The 22,135-nt window shown below is 33.9% G+C and overlaps 1 protein-coding gene across 1 annotated transcript; it reads left to right on the forward strand.

The window, feature by feature from the left end:
- The first annotated feature begins 1,092 nt into the window (after nt 1-1,092).
- On the forward strand, nt 1,093-19,587 carry LOC144436911 (vitellogenin-like). The gene is made up of 28 exons (XM_078125773.1): nt 1,093-1,132; nt 2,402-2,440; nt 3,026-3,183; nt 3,640-3,777; nt 4,248-4,373; nt 4,753-4,929; nt 6,674-6,819; nt 7,164-7,305; nt 7,962-8,122; nt 8,758-8,923; nt 9,308-9,556; nt 9,809-10,048; nt 10,685-10,902; nt 11,232-11,335; nt 12,119-12,243; nt 12,868-13,029; nt 13,533-13,725; nt 14,016-14,193; nt 14,565-14,753; nt 14,957-15,044; nt 15,476-15,682; nt 16,161-16,331; nt 16,571-16,753; nt 16,949-17,225; nt 17,510-17,766; nt 18,319-18,502; nt 18,881-18,997; nt 19,493-19,587. Exons 1-28 carry the CDS (start codon nt 1,093-1,095, stop codon nt 19,579-19,581), a joined length of 4,524 nt encoding a protein of 1,507 aa, XP_077981899.1. The 3' UTR covers nt 19,582-19,587.
- The last annotated feature ends 2,548 nt before the right edge of the window (nt 19,588-22,135 follow it).

Genomic DNA, 22,135 nt, shown 5'->3' on the forward strand with positions numbered 1-22,135 from the left:
TGCCGGTTCTCTTGAAAATCTAGAGATGTTGTTGCCATGACAGCCTTTAAAGTTAATTACTTATTGCCATTTACATTTATTTAACTTCATTACTCAAAAATCAAAAATTATTCAACTTTTAAAAAAATGTTACCATGTTGTATTTCATTTTTGGCACAGTTCAGTAGTGCGACTGAAAGGTCAACCGTTGTGGGTATTCTTCTCAGCCCTTTCCACAAGCGGCAGAAGGGGGTCTGTTTGATTACTGTTCTGCAACAAAATGTTGTTGCATCCAATGATATCACTCTGTTTCAGTTTACTGACCGCTGTATCCTGTAAAGTTGCCATCATGAAAATTACACATGTGGAGTATTAAGTTGAAAAAGTATTTGACAAAATAAACCAAGGGCTTCTATTTAACTTACACGAAAGTATCTGGTAGGTATTTATAAAAGAATGGAGGCATATCCCCTTATTCCTCCATGGTTAGAGATAGTACACGTGTGAAAAAAAAATTGGAAAGCACTTCGTCTGGACATGCGTCAGTATATAGCCCAGAGTTCAAAAAATCTCGGAACGACAATATTCAAGGCTAGCAATCGCTACGACTACTGACTGGTTTTTCTTCTCTCAGGATGACGTTTTCTCAGCAAGAATCTAGATAGTGCTCGTTTTTGACGAATAATGAAGAATTTTTATCCGAATATCTTTTTCTTTTTTTTAATGCCTATAAGTTTACAAATTCTGATATTCTCTCACTCACTTTTTCACATCAAAGCGAATGTTGATTTCACGGTGTGCAAAAAGTACTTCAACATTGGAAAATTGGTTTATTTTGACGGGGACACTACGAGTAGGCCAAATATTATAACTCGTGCGACATAAACTCACAAATGGGGTTATGAACTTTGACCATCGGACACCTTTTATTGTATCGTGTTGATTGCATTTTTGTAAAATATTAAATTTGATATCATCACATCTTGGACCTTGGCAGCTGAACACAGTTGAACAAAGTTATCTTATCTGTGGGGTTACAGATCAAGGCTGTCAGTCAGTATAAAACACGATGCGCTTTATATGACTTCACTTGTGTTGAATTACACTTGCGACATGAGATTCCTGGTATTAGCACTTGTTATTGCCGTAGCCTGTAAGTTTATATTTTATTAGTTTCATTCTGGTATGAAATTTTATCCTACCTGATTTGATTCCAACTGACATTGTTACTAAATCAACTGAACGATCGATTGATTCGTACTACGAAAAACAACACTGATCTCGTGTTGTTTATTGTTGCATGAGAATCACAGTTTTCGTGTGTTGTTTCGAGTCTTTTCCAAAGTTCACCGGAAACGTAGAATTTTATCACAGATAAGCAACGGTGTAGGTCTACAGAACTATAATCAATAAACTACACAGCAAAGATGAATGGATATGAAAACAAACAGGGATTACAACAGTGGCCCTTTAACATCATGTGGTATTCGTAGTTCGCATAATTGAGTACATTGTTGAAAACATTATGCGAACTACGATGTGAAAAAGCAATGCATGAACAAATCTCGCCATTGGTAGTTTATTGTTTGGGTCATGGTAGTTGTCAAATTGAGATGTAGTTGGGATGTGGTCAATAGTTCAATGTTGGGTAAAAACTTAACGGTATTAAGTATATTGATTATAATTGCTTACGTTTGGGGATGGGGTAGGGTTTGAAACATTTAACTTCTCATCCGCTAAAAACAATTTTACTTTTAGTAGAATGGTTTTTCCCCCGAGACCAAGTTTTGAGGAACTGTAAGTTTTGTACCTCTAAATATGAAGATTTCTACAACGAAAATTACGAGACCTGAAACAAAACGACGTCTGGCTTGACACAAACCTTACGAACATTGCTACATTTTATCGTCTATGTGTCAGAGACGTTGCTAATCTTTAATTGTTATCGACTGACAAGAATTGAAATACAGTTGTTACATTTTATTTATTTATATATTTACGTTTATATAAAAAAATATATCAATATACGGAAATAAATGAAAAGTAAGGAAGAGCATAATACATAGAATAGAGGAAGTTAAGAAAGGCTCTTACACCAAACATTCCACAACATACTATGAGACGAAACCAGACCAACTGACAAACATTAACAATTACTATGTACATTTTCTAAAAACATGCCGAGAATAAGATTTCCGAACAGTTTAAAAAGTATTAACCAAAAAGTTACTCCACAGATACGAACAATATGCATATGGCACATCACAGAAAACAGAAAACGAGACATTTAACGGGAAAGGACGCAAACTTAAAATCATGGATTAACGCATCCCCTCTGGCAGGGAAGGGTTGAGAAATAACAAAATAGTGCGTTGTTCCACTTTTACTCTGACTTTTAATTTTTTTTTCTTTTTCGATGAAGATAATACAGCGGCCAATGTTGACTCAAAGGAAAAGCAAGGTAAGTGCAGATAAAAGCAAACTTAGCTTAGTAAAAGCAATCGTTTAGCACAACAGTTTTTTGGAAGGAAAGAACTTCCAGTCTTAAGCCAGAGCGCAAGTTTAGAGTTTTATTGATGTCATAAAGTCATTAAATCATTCATGACTTTGGTGACAGAAAGGGGGGGGGGGATCTGATAAAGCTTTCATAGTTTACGCACTCACGATATAATTTATGTTTGTCAAGAGATTTTGACCTAATCGATCGAAGTCTTTTGCCGACATTCATGCTACGTGAGAAATACAAATATTATTACAGCTTGTAGGGTTCCTCAACATTGCGTTACATAGTTTTATCCATGCATTCCGTATTGTTGAGTGATCCCGACAGTACCGTCTCACACTACACATGCCACATGTCACATGTATATAACAACAACGAAGGCTTTTAACCATATTCACGATAAATATCTGTTTGACGTTTCATGGGGGATAGAGGGTGAAGGAGGTTGGTTGGGAAAAACTCTGAGAACCAAGACTGAGAACTCAGAATCTGTAAAGATTTATTTAATTCTCATTCTAACAAATGTATATCTCATTCATGCAGTGGTGACAAAATACAAAGAGATTGGCAAGAAATATGTGTACAACTATGAGGGCTTCATTACAACTGGACTTCCAAATACTGGCAAGCAACAAACAGGTCTTAAAATAACGTGCAGACCAGAATTCTCCTTTATTAGTGATGAGGATGTCCTTTTGAAAGTAAGTGTGTAGTGTAACTTCTACTGTAAATAGAAGCAAACTAAAAATAGATATAGTAAACTTGTTTGTCAATAAGGATCTGTCATTTATTTATAGGGTGGGATTTACTGAAAGGTAGGGAGGGGCTTAAAATTTCAATAGTTCTCTGAGATTTGCATGTATGTCCTCGTTCCCCTGTTTCTGTTATACTGATGTATCGGTACAGTTTTAAGAGTGCATTTTAATTGGTTAAAAGACAGGTATGATTCTAATATAAATTTGTTTTGAATACGAAAAAATCTCAAGAGGAACCATTGAAGGTTACAGAACGATCTATAATTTATTTTCTTTATTACTAACATTTCTATGTAAGAGGAATGCTTTAAGGGGTTACTTGCTATAATTAAGGCCTAATTGAGGTTAGTTACATTATTCACAGTGAATTGTCTTTTTATTTGTACTGTTTGTAATTTGTAGCTCCTGAATACCAAACTGTACGAATATATAAACAACCCAAATGGCCGACAAGAGACCCTACTCCAGGAATCTACGTTAAGTCATAGGCTCAATGAAGAACTTTCCACACCTATAAAGTTCCGTTATGTCAATGGAAAGGTATATGCCTACTCTTAATTTCACAGCACATTATTTTTAGGGGCGAGATCAAAAGTTCAATGCAGGATAAAAAACTAAATTCTTTTACTTACCCTTCTAACTAAATTGGCCAAAATAGAATTTTTTTTCAGACAGCGCAGTCAATTTTAAATACGTATGTAGCAGTATGTGGTGCTATGAATACAAAGCCAATATGTAGTGACTAAAATAGTTCTTTTGTTGACAGTATGTTCAGTTCATTTTGTCCCTGTAGTAAGTCGAATATTTATTTGTAATGTGCGGTGGAGCCAAACTCAATTAGCGAAAAGCTATTTTTTGGACTCCAAATAAAATTGCCAATTCTGTTTTTTATTTATAATTAAAGTATACTATAAGTTTGCTACTACTGACATGTAAATTTTGACTTTGAAACTAGCAATACATAAATTCAAATGAATGATTCAGAATGATTTTGTCCTTTTCTATGTCAGGTGGAGACTGTATTTGCTCCTGAATTTGAACCTGAGTGGATCTTAAACATCAAGAAAGGCATCTTAAGTCTTCTAAACTTGGACCTGATCGATGAAGAGGATGCTAACACCTTTACAAAGATAGACGTATGTACATTAGATGGCATGCTGTATACTTGAAAATACAGTTGATTTGGTGATTGGTAGGATCTGAGATTTGAGTTACAATAGAAGTAGTTTTTTGAAGTTTCAGATGATGTGTTTCTTTGCAGAAAACATGATTTATCAGGTAGAGTCATATCTCTGAAATAGATGCAGTATTTTATCTTTCATGAATTAACTTTATCAATGAATCTGAAAACATGGGCTAACAATGTTTATTTCATATATAGAAACAAATTTAAAAGAAATAGAATAATTGAGAAGGCACAGTATGTGTTTAAAGTCATCTAAAAATGTAGCCTATTCAGTTTTCTTGCAAACAGTACCACAATACCATTAATGTATATGTTTTATTTGTGGACAGACAGACATATTGGGTGAGTGTGAAACCCTTTATGATGTTACAAAAACTACCAACGAAGAGGAAGTACATATCATGAATATTACCAAGTTCAAGGATATGGACAAGTGTGTCAGGAAACCTGTAAGCTTCACCTCCCTCATCAAAACAAAGACATGTGAATCTTGTGAACTTGAAGAGGTATGTATAAAGGTATTTAGGTTTGCCACAATATTAGCTAACCTTGATGAAATTAAAAGAATTTGAAGGTGAACAGTAATTTACATTATGTTTATCATGGCTCATTTAATGATAATATTAAAAAGAATATGATAAGCCTAGTTTGCTCAGTAATTTTATTTGTTATGTATCATACATATTCATTTTGAGCATTATCATTCTAAATCTAACTATTTTTATTATATATCAATGACCTGCCACTTTCATCGTCATATTTTGATTTCAGATTGTTTGCAGACGATTCGAACCTTTTTCACACTTTTCCCACAAAGTTCAACAATATTGACCTGTCCATAGTAAACCACGAGTTTCATAATGTGACGGCTTGGTGTACTGCAAACAAGCTCACAATAAATGAGTCTAAAACAAAGTACATTCTTATGAGAAGTCGTAGGTTTTCACCCAGTGTCAGTGGAACTCTTTATGTAAATAGGAATGCTATTGAGCAAGTTAATTATGCGTCGTTTGTTGGTATTGTCATTGATGAACATCTGCTTTGGAAGGAACACATTTGTCATGTAAATAATATTATAAGAAGAAAAATAGGCGCCATTTTCAAACTGAGGGAATTCGTACCGAAACATGTACTTACTTTTCTCTACACCACTTTCATCCAACCTCATATATCCTATGGGTTAGAAGTCTGGGGAAATACTTTTCATTCATATTTAGATTGTATTTTATTATCCCAGAAAATGGCTATGCGTGCTATTTCGCATAGCCATTTTCGGGAACATTCTTCTCCTCTTTTCAACCAGTTAGAAATTCTCGACGTTTTTAAGTTACACAAGTATTTAGTAGGGGTTTTTGTTTACGACTTAATACACAATAATTTACCACACTCTATAACCGATTATTGCACACTGTTGACTTATGAATACAATACACGACAGAAGGCTCAGGGCAATTTATGTATTCCTCCAGTGAAGACATCAGTTGGACAACAATCAATATCATATACAGGTGCAACTACATGGAACGACATCAAATACAATATCAGGAAGGAACCAACACGACATAGTTTCAAGCGGTCACTTAAAATAGATTTACTAAAAGAATATATAGCATAGTTGGCATTCTTTACCGAACTTTCTTCTCATCACTTTTAAAATGACTTGGATTGGGATGGGGGTTGGGGGGAGGGGCAAGTGCGTTTAGTAACACCCGTGAATGTTTAACCATTAACCATTAATGTAAGGGGTCAGACTTGATTAGCAAAGCTATTTTCTGACTCCTATTGCCTGTATAAATTGTGTATAAATATTTTTTTCCCAAGTGATCTGTAATTATTTCTTGTACAGGTAATAAAAATCAATCAATCAATCAATCAATCAAAATTGATTATTTGATATGCAATCGGTCATGTAATTATGTAACCGGTCTTAAAAATAGGTGTTTTATAGAAATAATGTCCTTATGGTTGAATTATAATGCTGGCAGTTAAGAAAACAATCGCACTCAAAAAATATAATTGTATACATGTGATGTATTATTGTGATGTAGTTACACAAGGTGATCATGGTAAAATGATAAGTTTTCATCTTAAACATTAAGAAATCATTTTGATTGCTGAAACAATCGCACTCAAAAAATATAATTGTATACATGTGATGGATTATTGTGATGTAGTTACACAAGGTGATGTATGGTAAAATGATAAGTTTTCATCTTAAATATTAAGAAATCATTTCATTGCTGATTTCAGACCAAGTTTTTGCATACTGGTGTTGGTTATCATTACAACATCACTGGTACTCGTACTGACTTCATCATTGAATCAGTCAGAGCTGAAGGGCAACATTTATTTACTCCATTCATAAAGACTGGTGGCAGCGCTCTTACAATTGCAAAGTAAGCATATTCAACTTTTACTATATTGTTCTGTTAACCTTTGATTTACATAAATTTGAATTATTTTATTTATGCTGATAACTCATGTCATGCATCAGAAATTTTTTGAGTTTCTCACAGTGTCAGAATTCAATATAGTCATTACAACTGTAACTTAGATCAAGTGAATTGATAACAGTTACTTGTTCAAATCAGCTAATGTTATCTAAATTATCTAGTGGCCAAATATATACAATTAATAAAGTTGTTCAATCATTGTCTATTTGAATTGACTGTTAGAGTACAAACTACTACTACTACACTACAAATAGGTGGCCTTTAAATAATCTTTCCTTTCTGTGTAGACATACTATGAGCCTCGTAAAGATAACGAATGCTGATTTGACAACTAGTACTCCTGCCATGATTCCACGTGGTGACTTGATGCATGTATTTCCTAAACGGGATATTGCGATGACAACCACTACCATAACTTCTCAAGAAAAGGTAATCATTACCATAATTGTATCAGCATTTGTAACCTGGAACGCATCCCATATAATGGGATATATAATGGACCATATAATGGACCATATAATGGACCATATATTGTTCATGGTTTTAGGACTGTAAAATATAGTTACATTCATTTCTAATTTACCATTTCCAAAGTAACTGTGTTTTGCTGTACAATTGTACTTATGTTATGTTATGTTCTTGTGCAACTAACCTATTTTTATATGCAAATATGAATTTCAATCATTAAGCTGAACTGGTGAGCAGGACAGAAATGATTCTAGGCTACGTCATTATTACGTGATTAAATGAGGTATAGCTTATGGAAAGCAAGGTGACTCAATCTGTACATTTCATATATTGTAATGTTACTGAAATTTTTATTAACACTTGACCTTATTGGTTGAAATAGTTTTCTACTCTATATAATGTTTGGTTACATAAATGGTGAAAGAGCTGTACAAGGAGGAAGCTTAGATCTTGTATTTGGTGAAAGCTGTCTCGGACAGTGCACGTATCTTGCAAACTTTAAACTTTAAGTTTTCCCACTACTTGTATTTTATAAACGAATGACTATGGCACGATGTATTGCAGCCCACAAATTATTACTGATTTCCTCAAATATTGGTTTGTTACTTTGATGATAGGTGGAGTATTTCTTGGAGATGTTATCAAGAGAAACTCCTGATGTGTTGGTTAGAACTGAAGCTGCAAATCATTTTATTCTTCTTGTGAAGTCCCTGCGTGAATGTGCACCTAATACTTTGAAGACTATAATTGAAAATATGAAAAGTCAATCAGAAAAAAAGTAAGTTTAAATAATCTCTTTGAATCTTTTGCCAGTATATGTAAAGTATTACATATTAGTTTTTAGTTTAAAAATTCAATCAATTGTGGTAGAAAAGAGTGACATAATGAGCAGAATGAAATATCTTTGTAATCCATTCCTACTTTGTGAAATCACTCAATATGAAACCTTTTCTCTATCAGCACAGGTGACAAATCAGTATTTAATTGGGGGGGGGGGATTGTGTTTTGGAGTATGTGGTCGAGGAAAAAACTTTTCATTTCTGCAATGGCGTAATAGGGTAAATGTATTTGCATGGGAAGTACTATCTTTAAGATTATACGTGTGGTTCATAACATGAATGCTGTTTTATGTTTCATAGCCAATTTCGATTCTACTGCAAAGCTTTACTGCAAGTTACAAGTTACTCTTTACAATACACTTCCTCCGTTTCCCAAGAGTAGTATATACATAGGAAGTTTTGGTCCATTTTAATTAATGCCACCATTTGTTAACTGCTGTATGTAGTGTATACACAAGTTCTTCAAAATATATACCCAATCCCCATCCACATGGTCCCTTTAATGGGAGTAAGCTCTAAATTCTAAGCAAAGACAGTGACTGAAAAATTACATGAAATTTGTTTTTATTGACAGGGAATGGTTGCTAGAAGCTCTGGGTGTGGTTGGCACTCGGGAATCTGTACAATTGATCAAAGATCTGATCATAAATAAGAAACTGTCAGATGAAGAAATCATCAAGCTGTTATCATCTCTTGTAAATGTGAGAGAACCAAGTGAACGTATTCTGGATGATATCATGGTGGGTATACTATTTACAACGAGTACATTTGTTGTTTCGGGTGGGGATGTAAGCTAATAAAACCTGGGCAAAACCCGGACATTAATAGTGAAGCAAAGTTGAAGTTCAGCATGAACTGGACAATAACTGGACATTAATGCTTTGTCAGAATTTAAGTCCAGTATCGATGGGTAAAAACCGGACATAATTGCCGTCTTCTCACATAAACTAATCACTTCATCGTTTTGTATTGTATTGTATTGTATTGCATTATGTTCACTAATGTATGAATAATAAACGTACACTTATACAGACACAAAATGTACAATAGCGAAGGGCATGACAAATAACACTAAACAGAGCTAATGTGAAGACTTGATATTTTATCATCTTTTTACCCTTCAGAACATCTGCCTCGATAACGTAATGAACTTGCCAACAACAAATTTGGAAGAAGTGTCTTTGAAAACTTTGAAAGCAGTACTTGAAAGAAGATATAGTTGCTTCCTTACCTTCAGTACATTGGTTGATAAACTATGTCAGCATCAGACATACTGTCCAACCAAGTATGATGAATTCCTTAGGAATTGTGAAACTACCTATGAGGATATGACCATCACTGATAAGATATTTGGAATCAAGGAAACGATAAAGGTAATCCTGTCTTGTTTGCGATCAATTTGCGCTAATATTGTAATTGTTCTCTGGTTGTTTAGCCCAATTGAATTATGTTCAATGTGCCTTTGTTTTGATGTTAATGTGTATGTCAGGCTTTGTGCGCATAGACCTCTGGGCAGATTACTTTGATCAGTTTGATGGGGACATATGTTATAAGACATATGATGTGTAGTGAATTTATTCCAAGTACATATTTGGATCAGTTGAAATATAGCTCTTCACACACAGCCTCTTCCTGGGAGAGAAAGCCACAAGGTATACACTGAAGATCTGGTGACCATTAAGAGAAACATATTAAATGAAGAAAGCAAACTGATGTGTCTGAAATCTATGGGGAATGCTGGTCTAAAGAGCCATGCTGATACGATCATTGCTGAACTGAAAGATGAAAACAACGAGAATACATTGGAAGTCCGTGTCAATGCCATCTATGCGTTACAGAAGATAGCTCCCAAACTGCCCAAGAAGGTGTGTATAATGAGTATATGTTCGCAATGGAAGAAGTGTAATTTAAGCTAAGGGGATGATATATGCTGCCATTACAATTACCACTGTCTCTGTCTCCAAGAACATAAGTCCCATTGAACACTATCACCATGTTCTTTGAAACGCAGTATTCACCAATTAAAATGCAATGAGTGTTTGTATTTGATCTGTATTTGATCACTGTGCTATGCATTCATAACTGTTCTAAAATTGATGGGAATCAGTCACTTCATTTTTGTAGGGTACACTGACATTTTACCACTGTCTATGTATCCAAGAGTATACACATGATACCTTGAAGGACTCGCTGGAGTTCATGGATCCGCTTCATATTTCAGCTAATACAATTCGCAATGTTTTATTTTCATTGCCAATTTACTTGCATGAACATCTAAGTTCATTATCATCTTGTACATATAGTCATGGCATATCTATGAAACAGATTTGTGAAGAAACAGTGATATATGGCATGTCAGCGATGGCGGTTGGAATAAGGTTCTTTAACTTCCTGTTTTAGACGAGAGAGGGAGACATGAGTTCTTTACTTGAATCAATGCATACACCAGATAAGTAATAGAATTCCTAACCATGATGATCCTGGCTGTCGTTGTTCTCTAGGTACAATCAGTCTTGATGCCAGTTTACCGTAACCCAGGGGAAGATCCAGAGCTTCGCATTGCTGCTTACTTGACAATTTTAAACACCAAACCAACTTCTACTGTCTATACGCTACTAGCTGAACAGATCAAGAAGGAAACCAGTAAACAAGTTGGAATGTTTGTCTTTACCCATCTTACAAACCTTGCCAGTAATAAACACCCATACATGAAAACTGAGTAAGTATAAGATTGAAACCTACAAATCACAGTGAATCTTTGAAAGAGGGAATGAACTTTTAATTTATGTATACTCTATAATGCCCAAGCTATTGGTTGACACTGCATGACGTACATTATAACATGTGGTTATAATTGCCAGGTAGAGCTTTTCGATAACCATGTCCACAAAAAATGAATGACTCTATGTAATCTCTATGATCCCACTAATGAGATAACACTAATGTGAGAACTTGGGATGGAATCGATTATGATGTATTCTTGTTTATTTTGAGAATATATTAAGATAAACTAATATGTTATCAGTGATTTATGTTCTTTGATTTCAGGGCCAAGGCAGCACGTATGGCTCTTCACTTTGCTCGTCCATTTATCATGCCGTTAATTACACAATTACATTTTTCTCATACTTTCCATTGGTCCATGTATCTAGGTAAGTTCAGGTTTAGAGTTCAAAGTGTGGTTTAATGCAAGTTGTATTAAGTTTCAAACTTTTTGGACATTAAAGTAGCTATTGGCTGAGACTGAAAATTGACAACAAATAAATACAATGAAGCGTCTGTGATATGCAAGAAATGGCTTGATTTTGAGAGTTGACTTTGAAGGTCAAAGGCCATTATTGTCTTTAAAGGGAAAAAAATACACCGATCTAAGGCTTAAGGTTAGCCGTGAATATTGTTATTTATGGCCACCATAATCAATTTGCATATGTTGTAGAAGATATATGTATGTCACATTTGTGCCATGTTTGAATGAAAGCGGATATTGCATGCTGGAGAAATGACATATTACAGACAGACGGATGGAGCTCACCGTACATCCCCATTTGGGAGGGGTTGGGTTAAAAAACACCATTACATATATATGTGCAAATGAGCAGGCAAATGAAATCATATGAATGCCCAGTTATACAAAATTTGTTGTTTTTCGTAAGTCTACTATTATGTAGTATTAACAGAACCACATGATATGAGATTGCAAGAGGGGATATACGGGTAACAGTTCTTGTGGTTTAACTGCTGTACAAGTATCACATTGCAGAATACACTGACCCAGAGACATTTACCCTTCATGGTGTTCTGTAATGACATTTTACGTGGATTTATAGTCCGGTACCAGTAAGACATGAGAGATCGTCAAGGCTTATCGTTCAACGTAACCCTGCCTGAGATACTTTAGCTTTAATATATATATTTTTTGTTATTGATTGATACAGATAGACAAAAGATGGGTGGATCTATTGATGTGCATAACATCTTTACTCACACCTCTATTTTTCCAAGATCCATGAAGAGCAAACTGAATGTTTTTCTGCTTGGGCAGAACATAGATGTTTTGGAGGTTAGTTCAGATAAATACAGACTTGACGCAGTTTTATCTCGTTAGGAATGTGTAAAAAGAGGTTTAGAGTTATGAAGGAATATTTAAGTTCATTTTTTTTATTAAGAATCATTCTCTCTCTAACTTACTAACTTACTATTTGTGATTGGATGGGTTTTAGTTATTATTACCTCATTTCATCAATGCTTTTCAACTCTCTCTGGATTTACAAGACTTTGTATACATTATTTGCTAACTAATCAGATACATTAAATGAAAACCTAGGAAATAGACATTTATTAAAAGTACGAAAGGGGCGAACTTTACACATTGCAATAGTTGTTCTGGCTTCTGTAGTTGTATACTCTCTAAACATTGAAACATTGATCAGGTTCCTAGTAGCAACTTTAATAATACAGTATTAAGCATGTTGGATAGTTATGGGTGTGTAGACACTGCTTAAGAGGTGCTTGTTCTTGCTGTACAAGAATACCGACATTTTAAGCTTGCATGATCCAAGCTTACATACTGCTACCCCCCCCCCCCACCCCCAACATTTAACCTTGGAATTGAGGACTGTACATGTATCATGCATCTAACGGCCATTTAGAGATTGTTATAAGTGTACCACATGCATCATTACAGGCTGGAATCCGCACAGAAGGTCTGCAAAACTTTGTAGAGAAATTCGTTGGACCAAAAGGATTCTGGGAGCGACGCCAGTCATTATTTGATTTTCTGAAGAGACCCAGGAAAGATTTGTTAAAGACCACCATTCGTAGTGAACTGGACATCATCAAAGAAAAGGTATCTGTGTATCAATCACGTTTCATTTTTAGCAGAAATGTATCATCTTGAGAAATGTAACAAGAAAACCTGTTATAAAGGAAGAACTGAATGCACTTGTTTGAAAACCAAAGTAATATTAAGTCCTCTAAAACTTTGCCATGGTGACCAATCATTTTCGTTTATTTGGCAATGCTTAACTTTATCTGAGAATGGGTTAAGTTCTCTTGCAATTTTACGTGAATAAAGTTATAATAACAAAGTATTATAAACAAACAACACAAATTAAGATTTTTTTTCCCGAGGTGCATACTACATGTTAAGAAGACAAATTGTTGTTCATGAAGTTTTATTTGAGTACCTAATATTGTATATCTGATTTAAATATCACAAACTGAAAAAAAGACGTAAAATGTTGGTCAAGTGATTCTTGGCAGTGTTTCATTAACTTAAATGTTCTCTGACGGTTCTCAAGCTGTCATCCCTCGAAACAAATGATATTATGATATGCACTGATTTTGTAGATGAGAACAAAATACCGCAAACCAGAGGAACCAAAGGGTAGTATTTATATCAAATTGTTTGATGATGAAATCATGTCCAGGACATTCAGAAAGGAAGATATTAAAACTCTGATTACTGATGGAACATATGAACCAAAGATGAAAAATATTGAGGAAGTCCTGCGCCAAGGAGATCATCTGGATTTCAAGAAAGGTAAGACATTTTTTATTTGTATAATTTGCATATTCATACGATTTTCTCTGAATTGAGTGTGTGACACTTAATGCCACGTACATGTTCTTTTGTTACTTTTAACATAGCCACTTTACTGTTTGATACTAAATATCATGAAGTAACCATTCTTGGTGTACCACTCTCTTTGAACATTACATATATAATTAACATTACATATATAATGTACAATTTGCATATTTTATTGGATTTCCTCTGAATTGAATGTGTGATACTTAATGCAGCATTCGTTTTTGTTACTTTTAACACAGCCACTTTACTGTTGGACACCGAATACCAGGAACCAACCATTCTTGGTGTACCACTCTCTCTGAATATTACATCCGCCTTGATCATGAAATTGAAAATTGATGGTCGAGCCAGAATCAAGCCAAGTCTCTTTAATCCTAAACCATCAGAAATTGAAGCAACAAGCACAATCATATCAAAGTAAGAAGTACAATGTCTATGAAGAATCGATTCAAACACTTTCAGTTCATTTTATTAGTTGAGAACTCTTTAATTAACTTAACTTACCACACTGTAAATATGGGGGGGGGGATTTTTTAATTCATTTTTTTTGATTAATTAATTGTGGCTTAATTGTGTTCTAGTGGATGTCACTATGAACATTTAAAAAGTGACATTTATATAACACTTAAACGTATATTACATTTATGTTCTCAAATGTAACATAAATACTACATTTGGCCTAAAAGTAAGGTTCACAACTGTTGAACACACTATTAGTTACAATGTAATAGTCATGATGATTGTTTGGCTGAGTGTATTAACTGATATAATATTATTGTGTATCACAGTATAGTGGTTACTATGCTTGGAAAGATGGGTGTTGATTGTACTCTTTTGAAAACTGGTGTAGCTATCAATGCCAGTACTCATGTCAGTGTCCCAGTCAAGGCCAGCATCAAGTCTGAAATGGAGGATAAGAAACACATAGTCAAGCTGTACATACAGGAGGAAAGTAAACGTGAACTTGTCTCTTTCAAGTAAGTTTATAACAATTAATTATACTGGAGATACAAAGTATAATCATGCAATCACTGTGAAACAAGTTATATTTAAAAACAAGAATTTCTGTGAATGTTTCTCAATCAGCAACACATGAGAACAAGATCAGCTTGAATCTTCCACTTTTGTAGGGTTTCTATTGGTTGTAAATGAATAAATTGTGTTTAATTTAATTTCACAGACACAACTTGTATACTTTCTTGATAAAAGATAGACATAGTGAAAAGTACAACAAGATAGACGGAACCATGGTGAATATTCCCCAAAAGGTTATTATACACTAATTACGTCAATATTTCCTTGGGATCTATATAAGATATACCTTATATACTTCCAGTATTCTTGTCACAGCTGAACGTCTTACAAGAAATACGTAGTCATGTTTATCTCAACTGAATATCCTGTACAAGTGTATTGAATATCAGGATATATGGAAGGGTATGCAGAGGTGTAAAAATGTCAAATTTCTTAGATTCCTTCATACCAATGGAAAAATGACCTGGTCCACTGTTTTCATTTCTTTCGAGGTTCAGTATTTGGTAGTTGATACTATAGAAGATTGAATTTTGGGAGGAATTAGTAAAAGACCATGTTTGTACAACAACAGAAAAAAATTCTACCTTACAGTGCCAATTTTTGAAAAAATTTTCTGCCACGACAGACGTTAGATTTTCTGTTGCACTGTATTTGTATTTCACAGAATATCACATGTTTGACAGTCATAAAGAATGGTTTGTCTTTCTGTGCTGATTATGAAGTTGTCCCAAGGAAGACTGTCCCTGATCCAATCTTTCCATTCACTGGTCCATCAGAATTCAACATGTACAGTCTTAAAGGATATGATTCACCAAGGCTGGTGAAATTTGAATTATATTTGAAAAAACACCACACGGATATATTAGTTAAGGTGAGAACTTCAGCAAAATCAAAGAACTTTCACTATGAGACATCTCAAGAACACTCATACATTAGTTAAGGTGAGAACTTCAGTCAACCACCCCCAATAACAAACAAACAAACAAACAATCAATCAATCAATCAATCAATCAATCAATCAATCAATCAATCAATCAATCAATCAATCAATCAATCAATCAATCAATCAATCAATCAATCAATCAATCAATCAATCAATCAATCAATCAAAACGAACTCAAGACCTTTCACTATAACAGCTTAAAACACGATACTGATACATTTTATTAAGTTGAGAACTTACTTAAAAACAAAAATAACTTGCATAATATGAGGTTAAAGTTTTATAAACACAAATTGCTTTGAAAGTATATTTTGCAATTATGAAAGTGAACATACTGTTTATTCAAAAACCCATTTCATTTAAAATAAATAGAATATATTTGTTTCTTTTGATTATTTTGAGACAGGACTATGAAATGAAAGTGACTTTTGTAGATTCTCCTGAGGAAGAAAGTACGACTTTCAATTTGAAGATAGATGGACATCCAGAAGATCCTTTAATTGAACTGAAGACAAAACACAGCGAGAATAGAAACTATGAAAGCAGGTTGACAATAAAAATGACCAAACCTATGGAGGCTAGTCATTTCAAGTTGCTTCAGTGTGATTTATTTTATGATACTAAGTTTACAATGTCGAGGGAAAAAAGCGCCAACTGACTATAATTTTGAATGACCAAGGGAATATATATAGAAACGTTTTTATCATACACGTAGCTATATTATTCTGGATTACTAACCATGTGTATAAGAATATGAATTAGTTTTTAATAGGTTAGCATTTGTAAACCTTAATTGTTTATATTATTTGTACACAGGAGGTGGTTTTTGACTGGGAATTTGGTGAGCAGGATCATGTTGTGAAAAGACTATCTGACCATGAAGAACTGACTAGTGATCGTGAATATAGAGTTCTCACGACCATGACTATTCCAAAGACAGATCGTACTGAACTGTGTGTAAAAACTGTCTATACGCGACTTCCAAAATCACTTAAAATGGTGAGTTTTTCGTGGTTCTTCCTTACACACTTTCTTGTTACAATAGAATTTAAATAAAAAAATAAGCTGTATGTGTTTATCCTTATGTCTGTACATTGCCTCAATATGGATTTTTTTCATATATTATATTGTTGACTTCTTGAGAATATTTGTATGCTTGCAGGACTTTACTACTGTTTTCTTTTTTATTAACAGCTGTGTAAGAAGATTGAAATACTTTTGCCAAGGAATCTTCACCAGATGCCGTACTCGTTAACCATTCAGCCTAAGCTGAATAAAAAGAGACACACTGTTGAGTTGCTGTTCAAGCTGGTCTCTACAAATACAATGGAGGCTGTCTTAAGCACCCCACTTCAGGAAATCAGGGTGACTAATATCACCTTAACATCTCCAGTCAAGACTCTACTACCAATGCATATTCCAAATTCCATCACTGGAGTCAGATCCACTATTATGAAAGAGATGATTCTCCGTAAGTATGCAAATGATGTATTCATTGTATTTACATATTAATTCTAGGTGTTGTAATTAACAAATAGTAGACGAGAGTTTAATGGAGAAGGCTTGCTGCCCAATGTACTCAACAGTGTGGGAGGAACTAAGACTAAGAGACGAGAGTTTTAACATTTAACACAATAGTTTTTCATAGTATACACTATTTGGACAGCATTGTGATTGCAACAACTCCATGGTAGACTAATTTATGCGAGTTTTCAAAACCTTACAAAATAACTATTCATTCTTCTCTTTCTACAGCAACGTGTACAATTGATAAGAATAATGTCTTCAAAACGTTTGACAATGTAACATTCAATTATGAGATGCCAGGTAGTTGTCTACATGTACTAGTAAAGGACTGCTCTCTAGAAGAACGTTTCCTTGTACTGGTACAGAATCAAATTTTACATCATCCGGACAACTCTGAAAAAAAGAATTACAAGAAGGTTATTGCCTATGTTGATGATAACAAGATAGAACTATTCACAACTCCAGCAGATATTCCTGAAGTTAAGGTTGGTTGATATGATAAATTTGTATAGCCTCGTTGTTCTACATTTTAACAACAGGCATCTGTATCCGTGGTTCTGCAATGCTCAAAATGTGTCAAAATATTGAAATAATGATTTTTCATAACTTCTGCTTGAACAGGTATACATTATTCCCCCATATTTTTCTTCATTCGGGAGAATATGAGTGACATAGGAAGACTTGTTGTTATGTGTCGAAGACAAAAAGTGACAAAACCATTTTAAAGACTGATGAACATTGCTGTATAAAATCCAAAAACATTGGCCCATAATAAATTCAAATAAGAATATTTATGAAGCTAGCCTGGTATAACTTGTGCTACCTTTTGACTGGTAGCAATCTTATTACCCGAGACAATAAATAATACAATATATATATATAAATCAATATAAAATATACAAGTGATTTCAGTTTACCTGATCAATCCAGTGAAAGTCCTGACTTTGCTAACCTATGACCTAGAAATTTATTGATGTATTTGAAAAAATGATTCGCTATTTCATAATAAATAGTTTTTTTATTTGATTTCTCCACAGGTGAATGGCAATAAAGTAGTTCTGGATGAATACAACAAGATGCGTATTGATATTCCAAACCTTGCTGCAGTCATGCGTAATGAGTCTGACATTGCTGTTACTACGTCGATAGGACTGGATATCTATTACAACAAACATTTTGTCCACACTCAAGTCAACGCCTGGTATTTTAACAAGACTTGTGGTATATGTTCTTTTACAGTCTTCTATCTCAGAAAGCATAGTTATGGCTAAAGATAATGCTTCAAGGTAGTGCTTTGGGAAATAAAGGATAAAAAGTGTTGAAAACTGATTTTTGTTGTGACTAGGTATTAAATCCTCAAGACCAAATAAGATCTCAGTTTAGATTAAAAGAATATTTTTAACCATAAATTTATTTGTAAACTGGATTTAATTTCATTGAATGGATAATGTACATATATCATGAAAATTGGAGAACAGGTATAATTCCTAAGACGCTTTACGTGCTGTTATTAGAAGGATTCATAACATGTTTACCATGTAAAGATCATAATTATGGTAGTGTACAATCTTAATGAATAGTGCATTTGTGTTATGCTAGGTCTTTGTGGTGACTACAATGGTGAAGAGTACATGGACCTTAAGACACCAGATGATGTCACTGCCACTGGCACTAACCTCTTTGGCCTCAGCTGGTTGGTTGAAGGTGAAGATGATGGTAGGAGATTCTTAAGCTAATAGAACATACATGAGTTTATTTAAGTTTATTTCAATGTTGACAGATCTTCAGTTGGGTGATATCTCGTTGATGTCTACTCATACTAAGCTATCCTGAATGCTCTATTTATGTTGTCCATAATTCCATAGACGTTATGGGTAAATGTCAACCTCACCTATCATAATGTACGACTTTGGAGAGTCTAACATACTTACATCGTATGTATGACTGGAGACCATCTATTTCACTTGAAAAAAAAATATTAAGCCCTATATCACATACTGTCTTACTAACAATTACCAATGTGTATATATATATATATATATATATATATATATATATATATATATATATATATATATATATATATATATATATATATATATATATATATATATATATATATATATCAAGTGTATTATACTATGACTTTGGTACTAACATTGCATTGAGCACTGTTCTGTTCTCCAGTGAGACATATATTTTTTTATATAGACTGTACATTGAAGAAGAAGAAGATTTTCACCTTCGAAGAGGAAGTATACATTGGAGGACAACTTCCTGATGCAGACCTAATAATTTGATGACAATAGACAAGTCAAACACTAATGAGAGGTAGGCAAACGTTTCCTATTTTAGACATGTTTAAAGCATTTCTCAAAACTGATATAGGATGACAGTTAGTAAAAATGTGTTGATAGAACTTGAGTACAACATTTCTTGAACAGCAGTATACTCATGAAATACTGAAAACTAGTTGTGTTTCAGTCAAAGACAAAGCTGTTATTGACAGTTTTAATTTCATCTGCACTTCTCAATAGTGCATTATAGCATTGGAATCTCAATGCGCTTTACAATATGAAACTTCAGTTCATGTTCACCAAAGCATAAATCTCCTCCTAACTTAAAAAACACACCTTAGGTGCAGTCATTAAAGTTTAGGATGTGTTTAACTTATAGTTTTGCTATTGTCACAGTAATATTTGGTCATAATATAAAGTAAAGAAGATTATTTAAAGTGAAAGTGACAACTACAGTATTGTAATTCGTTTGTGAACAAACAGTATATAATACGAGATAACATAGCCTTTCGTGTTTTTACTTCCTTGTCAAGTCTTTCTCATTCATTCTCTCTCTCTCTCTCTCTCTCTCTCTCTCTCTCTTTCCCTTTTGATTCGGCAAACAAGAGAGGGGATCTTGTGAAAGAAGTTTCAAAACCACATGAATATGTATGTAAACCAAACTATAAGAGCGACAACAATTATGAACTTTCGTATCATTAATAAAACAAAAAATCATCATTTCAACTCACGTAAAACAAACCATGGTTTTACTTGTTCCTGTCTACTTTGTTGTTGTAAGTGTGAATTCGATTGAATACAGTTTCCAATTTGTAATTTGATATAATTAAATTGATCTCCAAAAGTGTCATTCTGAGTTATTCTTCAGTTATTGTAAGTTGAAAATATTTTGACACAACTGTCCTTAGCAACCGTGACCACGCCCTTGGCAACAGTGAAATGATGATGTGTGTTACAAATATAACAACAGATGGATAGGCAAGTGATTAAAGAATCTAAGAACATATGCAAGCATGCCTATCAACAAGACCACGCCCATAGCAACAGCTTAAGGATAATGGAGATGAAAACTGGGATGGGTATGCAAGTGAATAGAGATTCCAAAAATATATGCAAAGATGCCTAGCAACATGTGTGTATATTGCAAAGATAAAACAGGATGGTTGGGCAGGTGAATAAAAATCCAAAAAGCAACAGTGAAATTGTGATGTATATTTCAAAAATAACAACGTGGGTGGTTCGGCAAGTGGATAAACTTTCAAAAGAATTGACTTAATTGACCCAGCAACGAAGATAATGTCCATACTAAAAGTACAATTATGGTGTGTATAAAATGTTTAAAAAATTACAACTTTCGGAAACCCCTTGAGTTAAGTTTTGTTGAGACCAACCAGTTCTCATTTGCATGTGAAAACAACAACACGCATACAGTTGCAATATACAGTATACAGTTGTGCTACAACACCATTGGCGCTATTTTTGCTGACTGAAACTATCATTAATGAATACCTATTAGCAATTTGTCATTCACACCAGTATGTCAGAAATTCTATATGACACATGGACACGATTAAACTTAGTGGGTTATCTTTTATCATTCAATCTACATTTGTACTAACTATACATTTAGTTTTCATCAACATGTGTTCGCCCCATTTTGAAACAAAAATATTGTCATCATTTCTATGCACATTTCACTTTAAATACCTTTTGAACAAACAATGAAAATCAAAATAAACCTATACGACTCTTAATGTGTTTGGCATCAGACAGTGTTTCGTGGAGGGAAACAAAGCTGGTGCATTAAACATGTACTGAAACACAATATGAATGAGTTTTAAATTTATTATCCTGCATTTCAATCATTTAAAATGTCGTGTCTACCAGAAATGTAGACAGCAGAAGTAGGAAGCCATGATGGAATTCCAAAATAAATACCCAGTCTTCATCCATATGGCCACTTTAAGGTTCTACTACTCTACATGGTAAGTGACTTCTAGTTTTGCAGCCAGTGACTTGTCTCGTCTTCATTGGTTTTGAGAGTGTAGTTATTGTTATATGATCATCTGTACATGTCTTAAATGGCATTGTATAGTGTCAAGATTGAATTTAGGGAATGCTATGTCGACTATATTTTCAAGTAAAGATGGCGTCTGTTAATATAATTATGTGTCCCTTGAAGTAAATATTCCATTTCGTGTTGTTTGATGGATCGAGATACAGCCAAAGTTATTATTATATACTCCAGCCTCTTTGTCTTAACAAATGTATAATAGTGTCAAGTCGACGTAATTAGGATAAATGCGAGGCCATCACACGATTTTGTCCAATAAATTATTGCAGACAATCCCCAAAATGAATTAAACACGTGTCAAATGCAGAGGGGCTTCAATACAAAATTTCACAGTTGGGTATGTTATCGAGGTATTCGTGTATAACTCAAAATCATATGCAGGTTGATAGCAGTAATCAATGTAAGAGTACTAACGGCCGACTGGACTTTCCTTTAAATGACCTTTAGTCAATGTGATTGTGTGTGTTCATGCATACTTGTCTT

Source organism: Glandiceps talaboti, chromosome 6, assembly GCF_964340395.1.
Source record: "Glandiceps talaboti chromosome 6, keGlaTala1.1, whole genome shotgun sequence".
NCBI lineage: Eukaryota > Metazoa > Hemichordata > Enteropneusta > Spengelidae > Glandiceps > Glandiceps talaboti.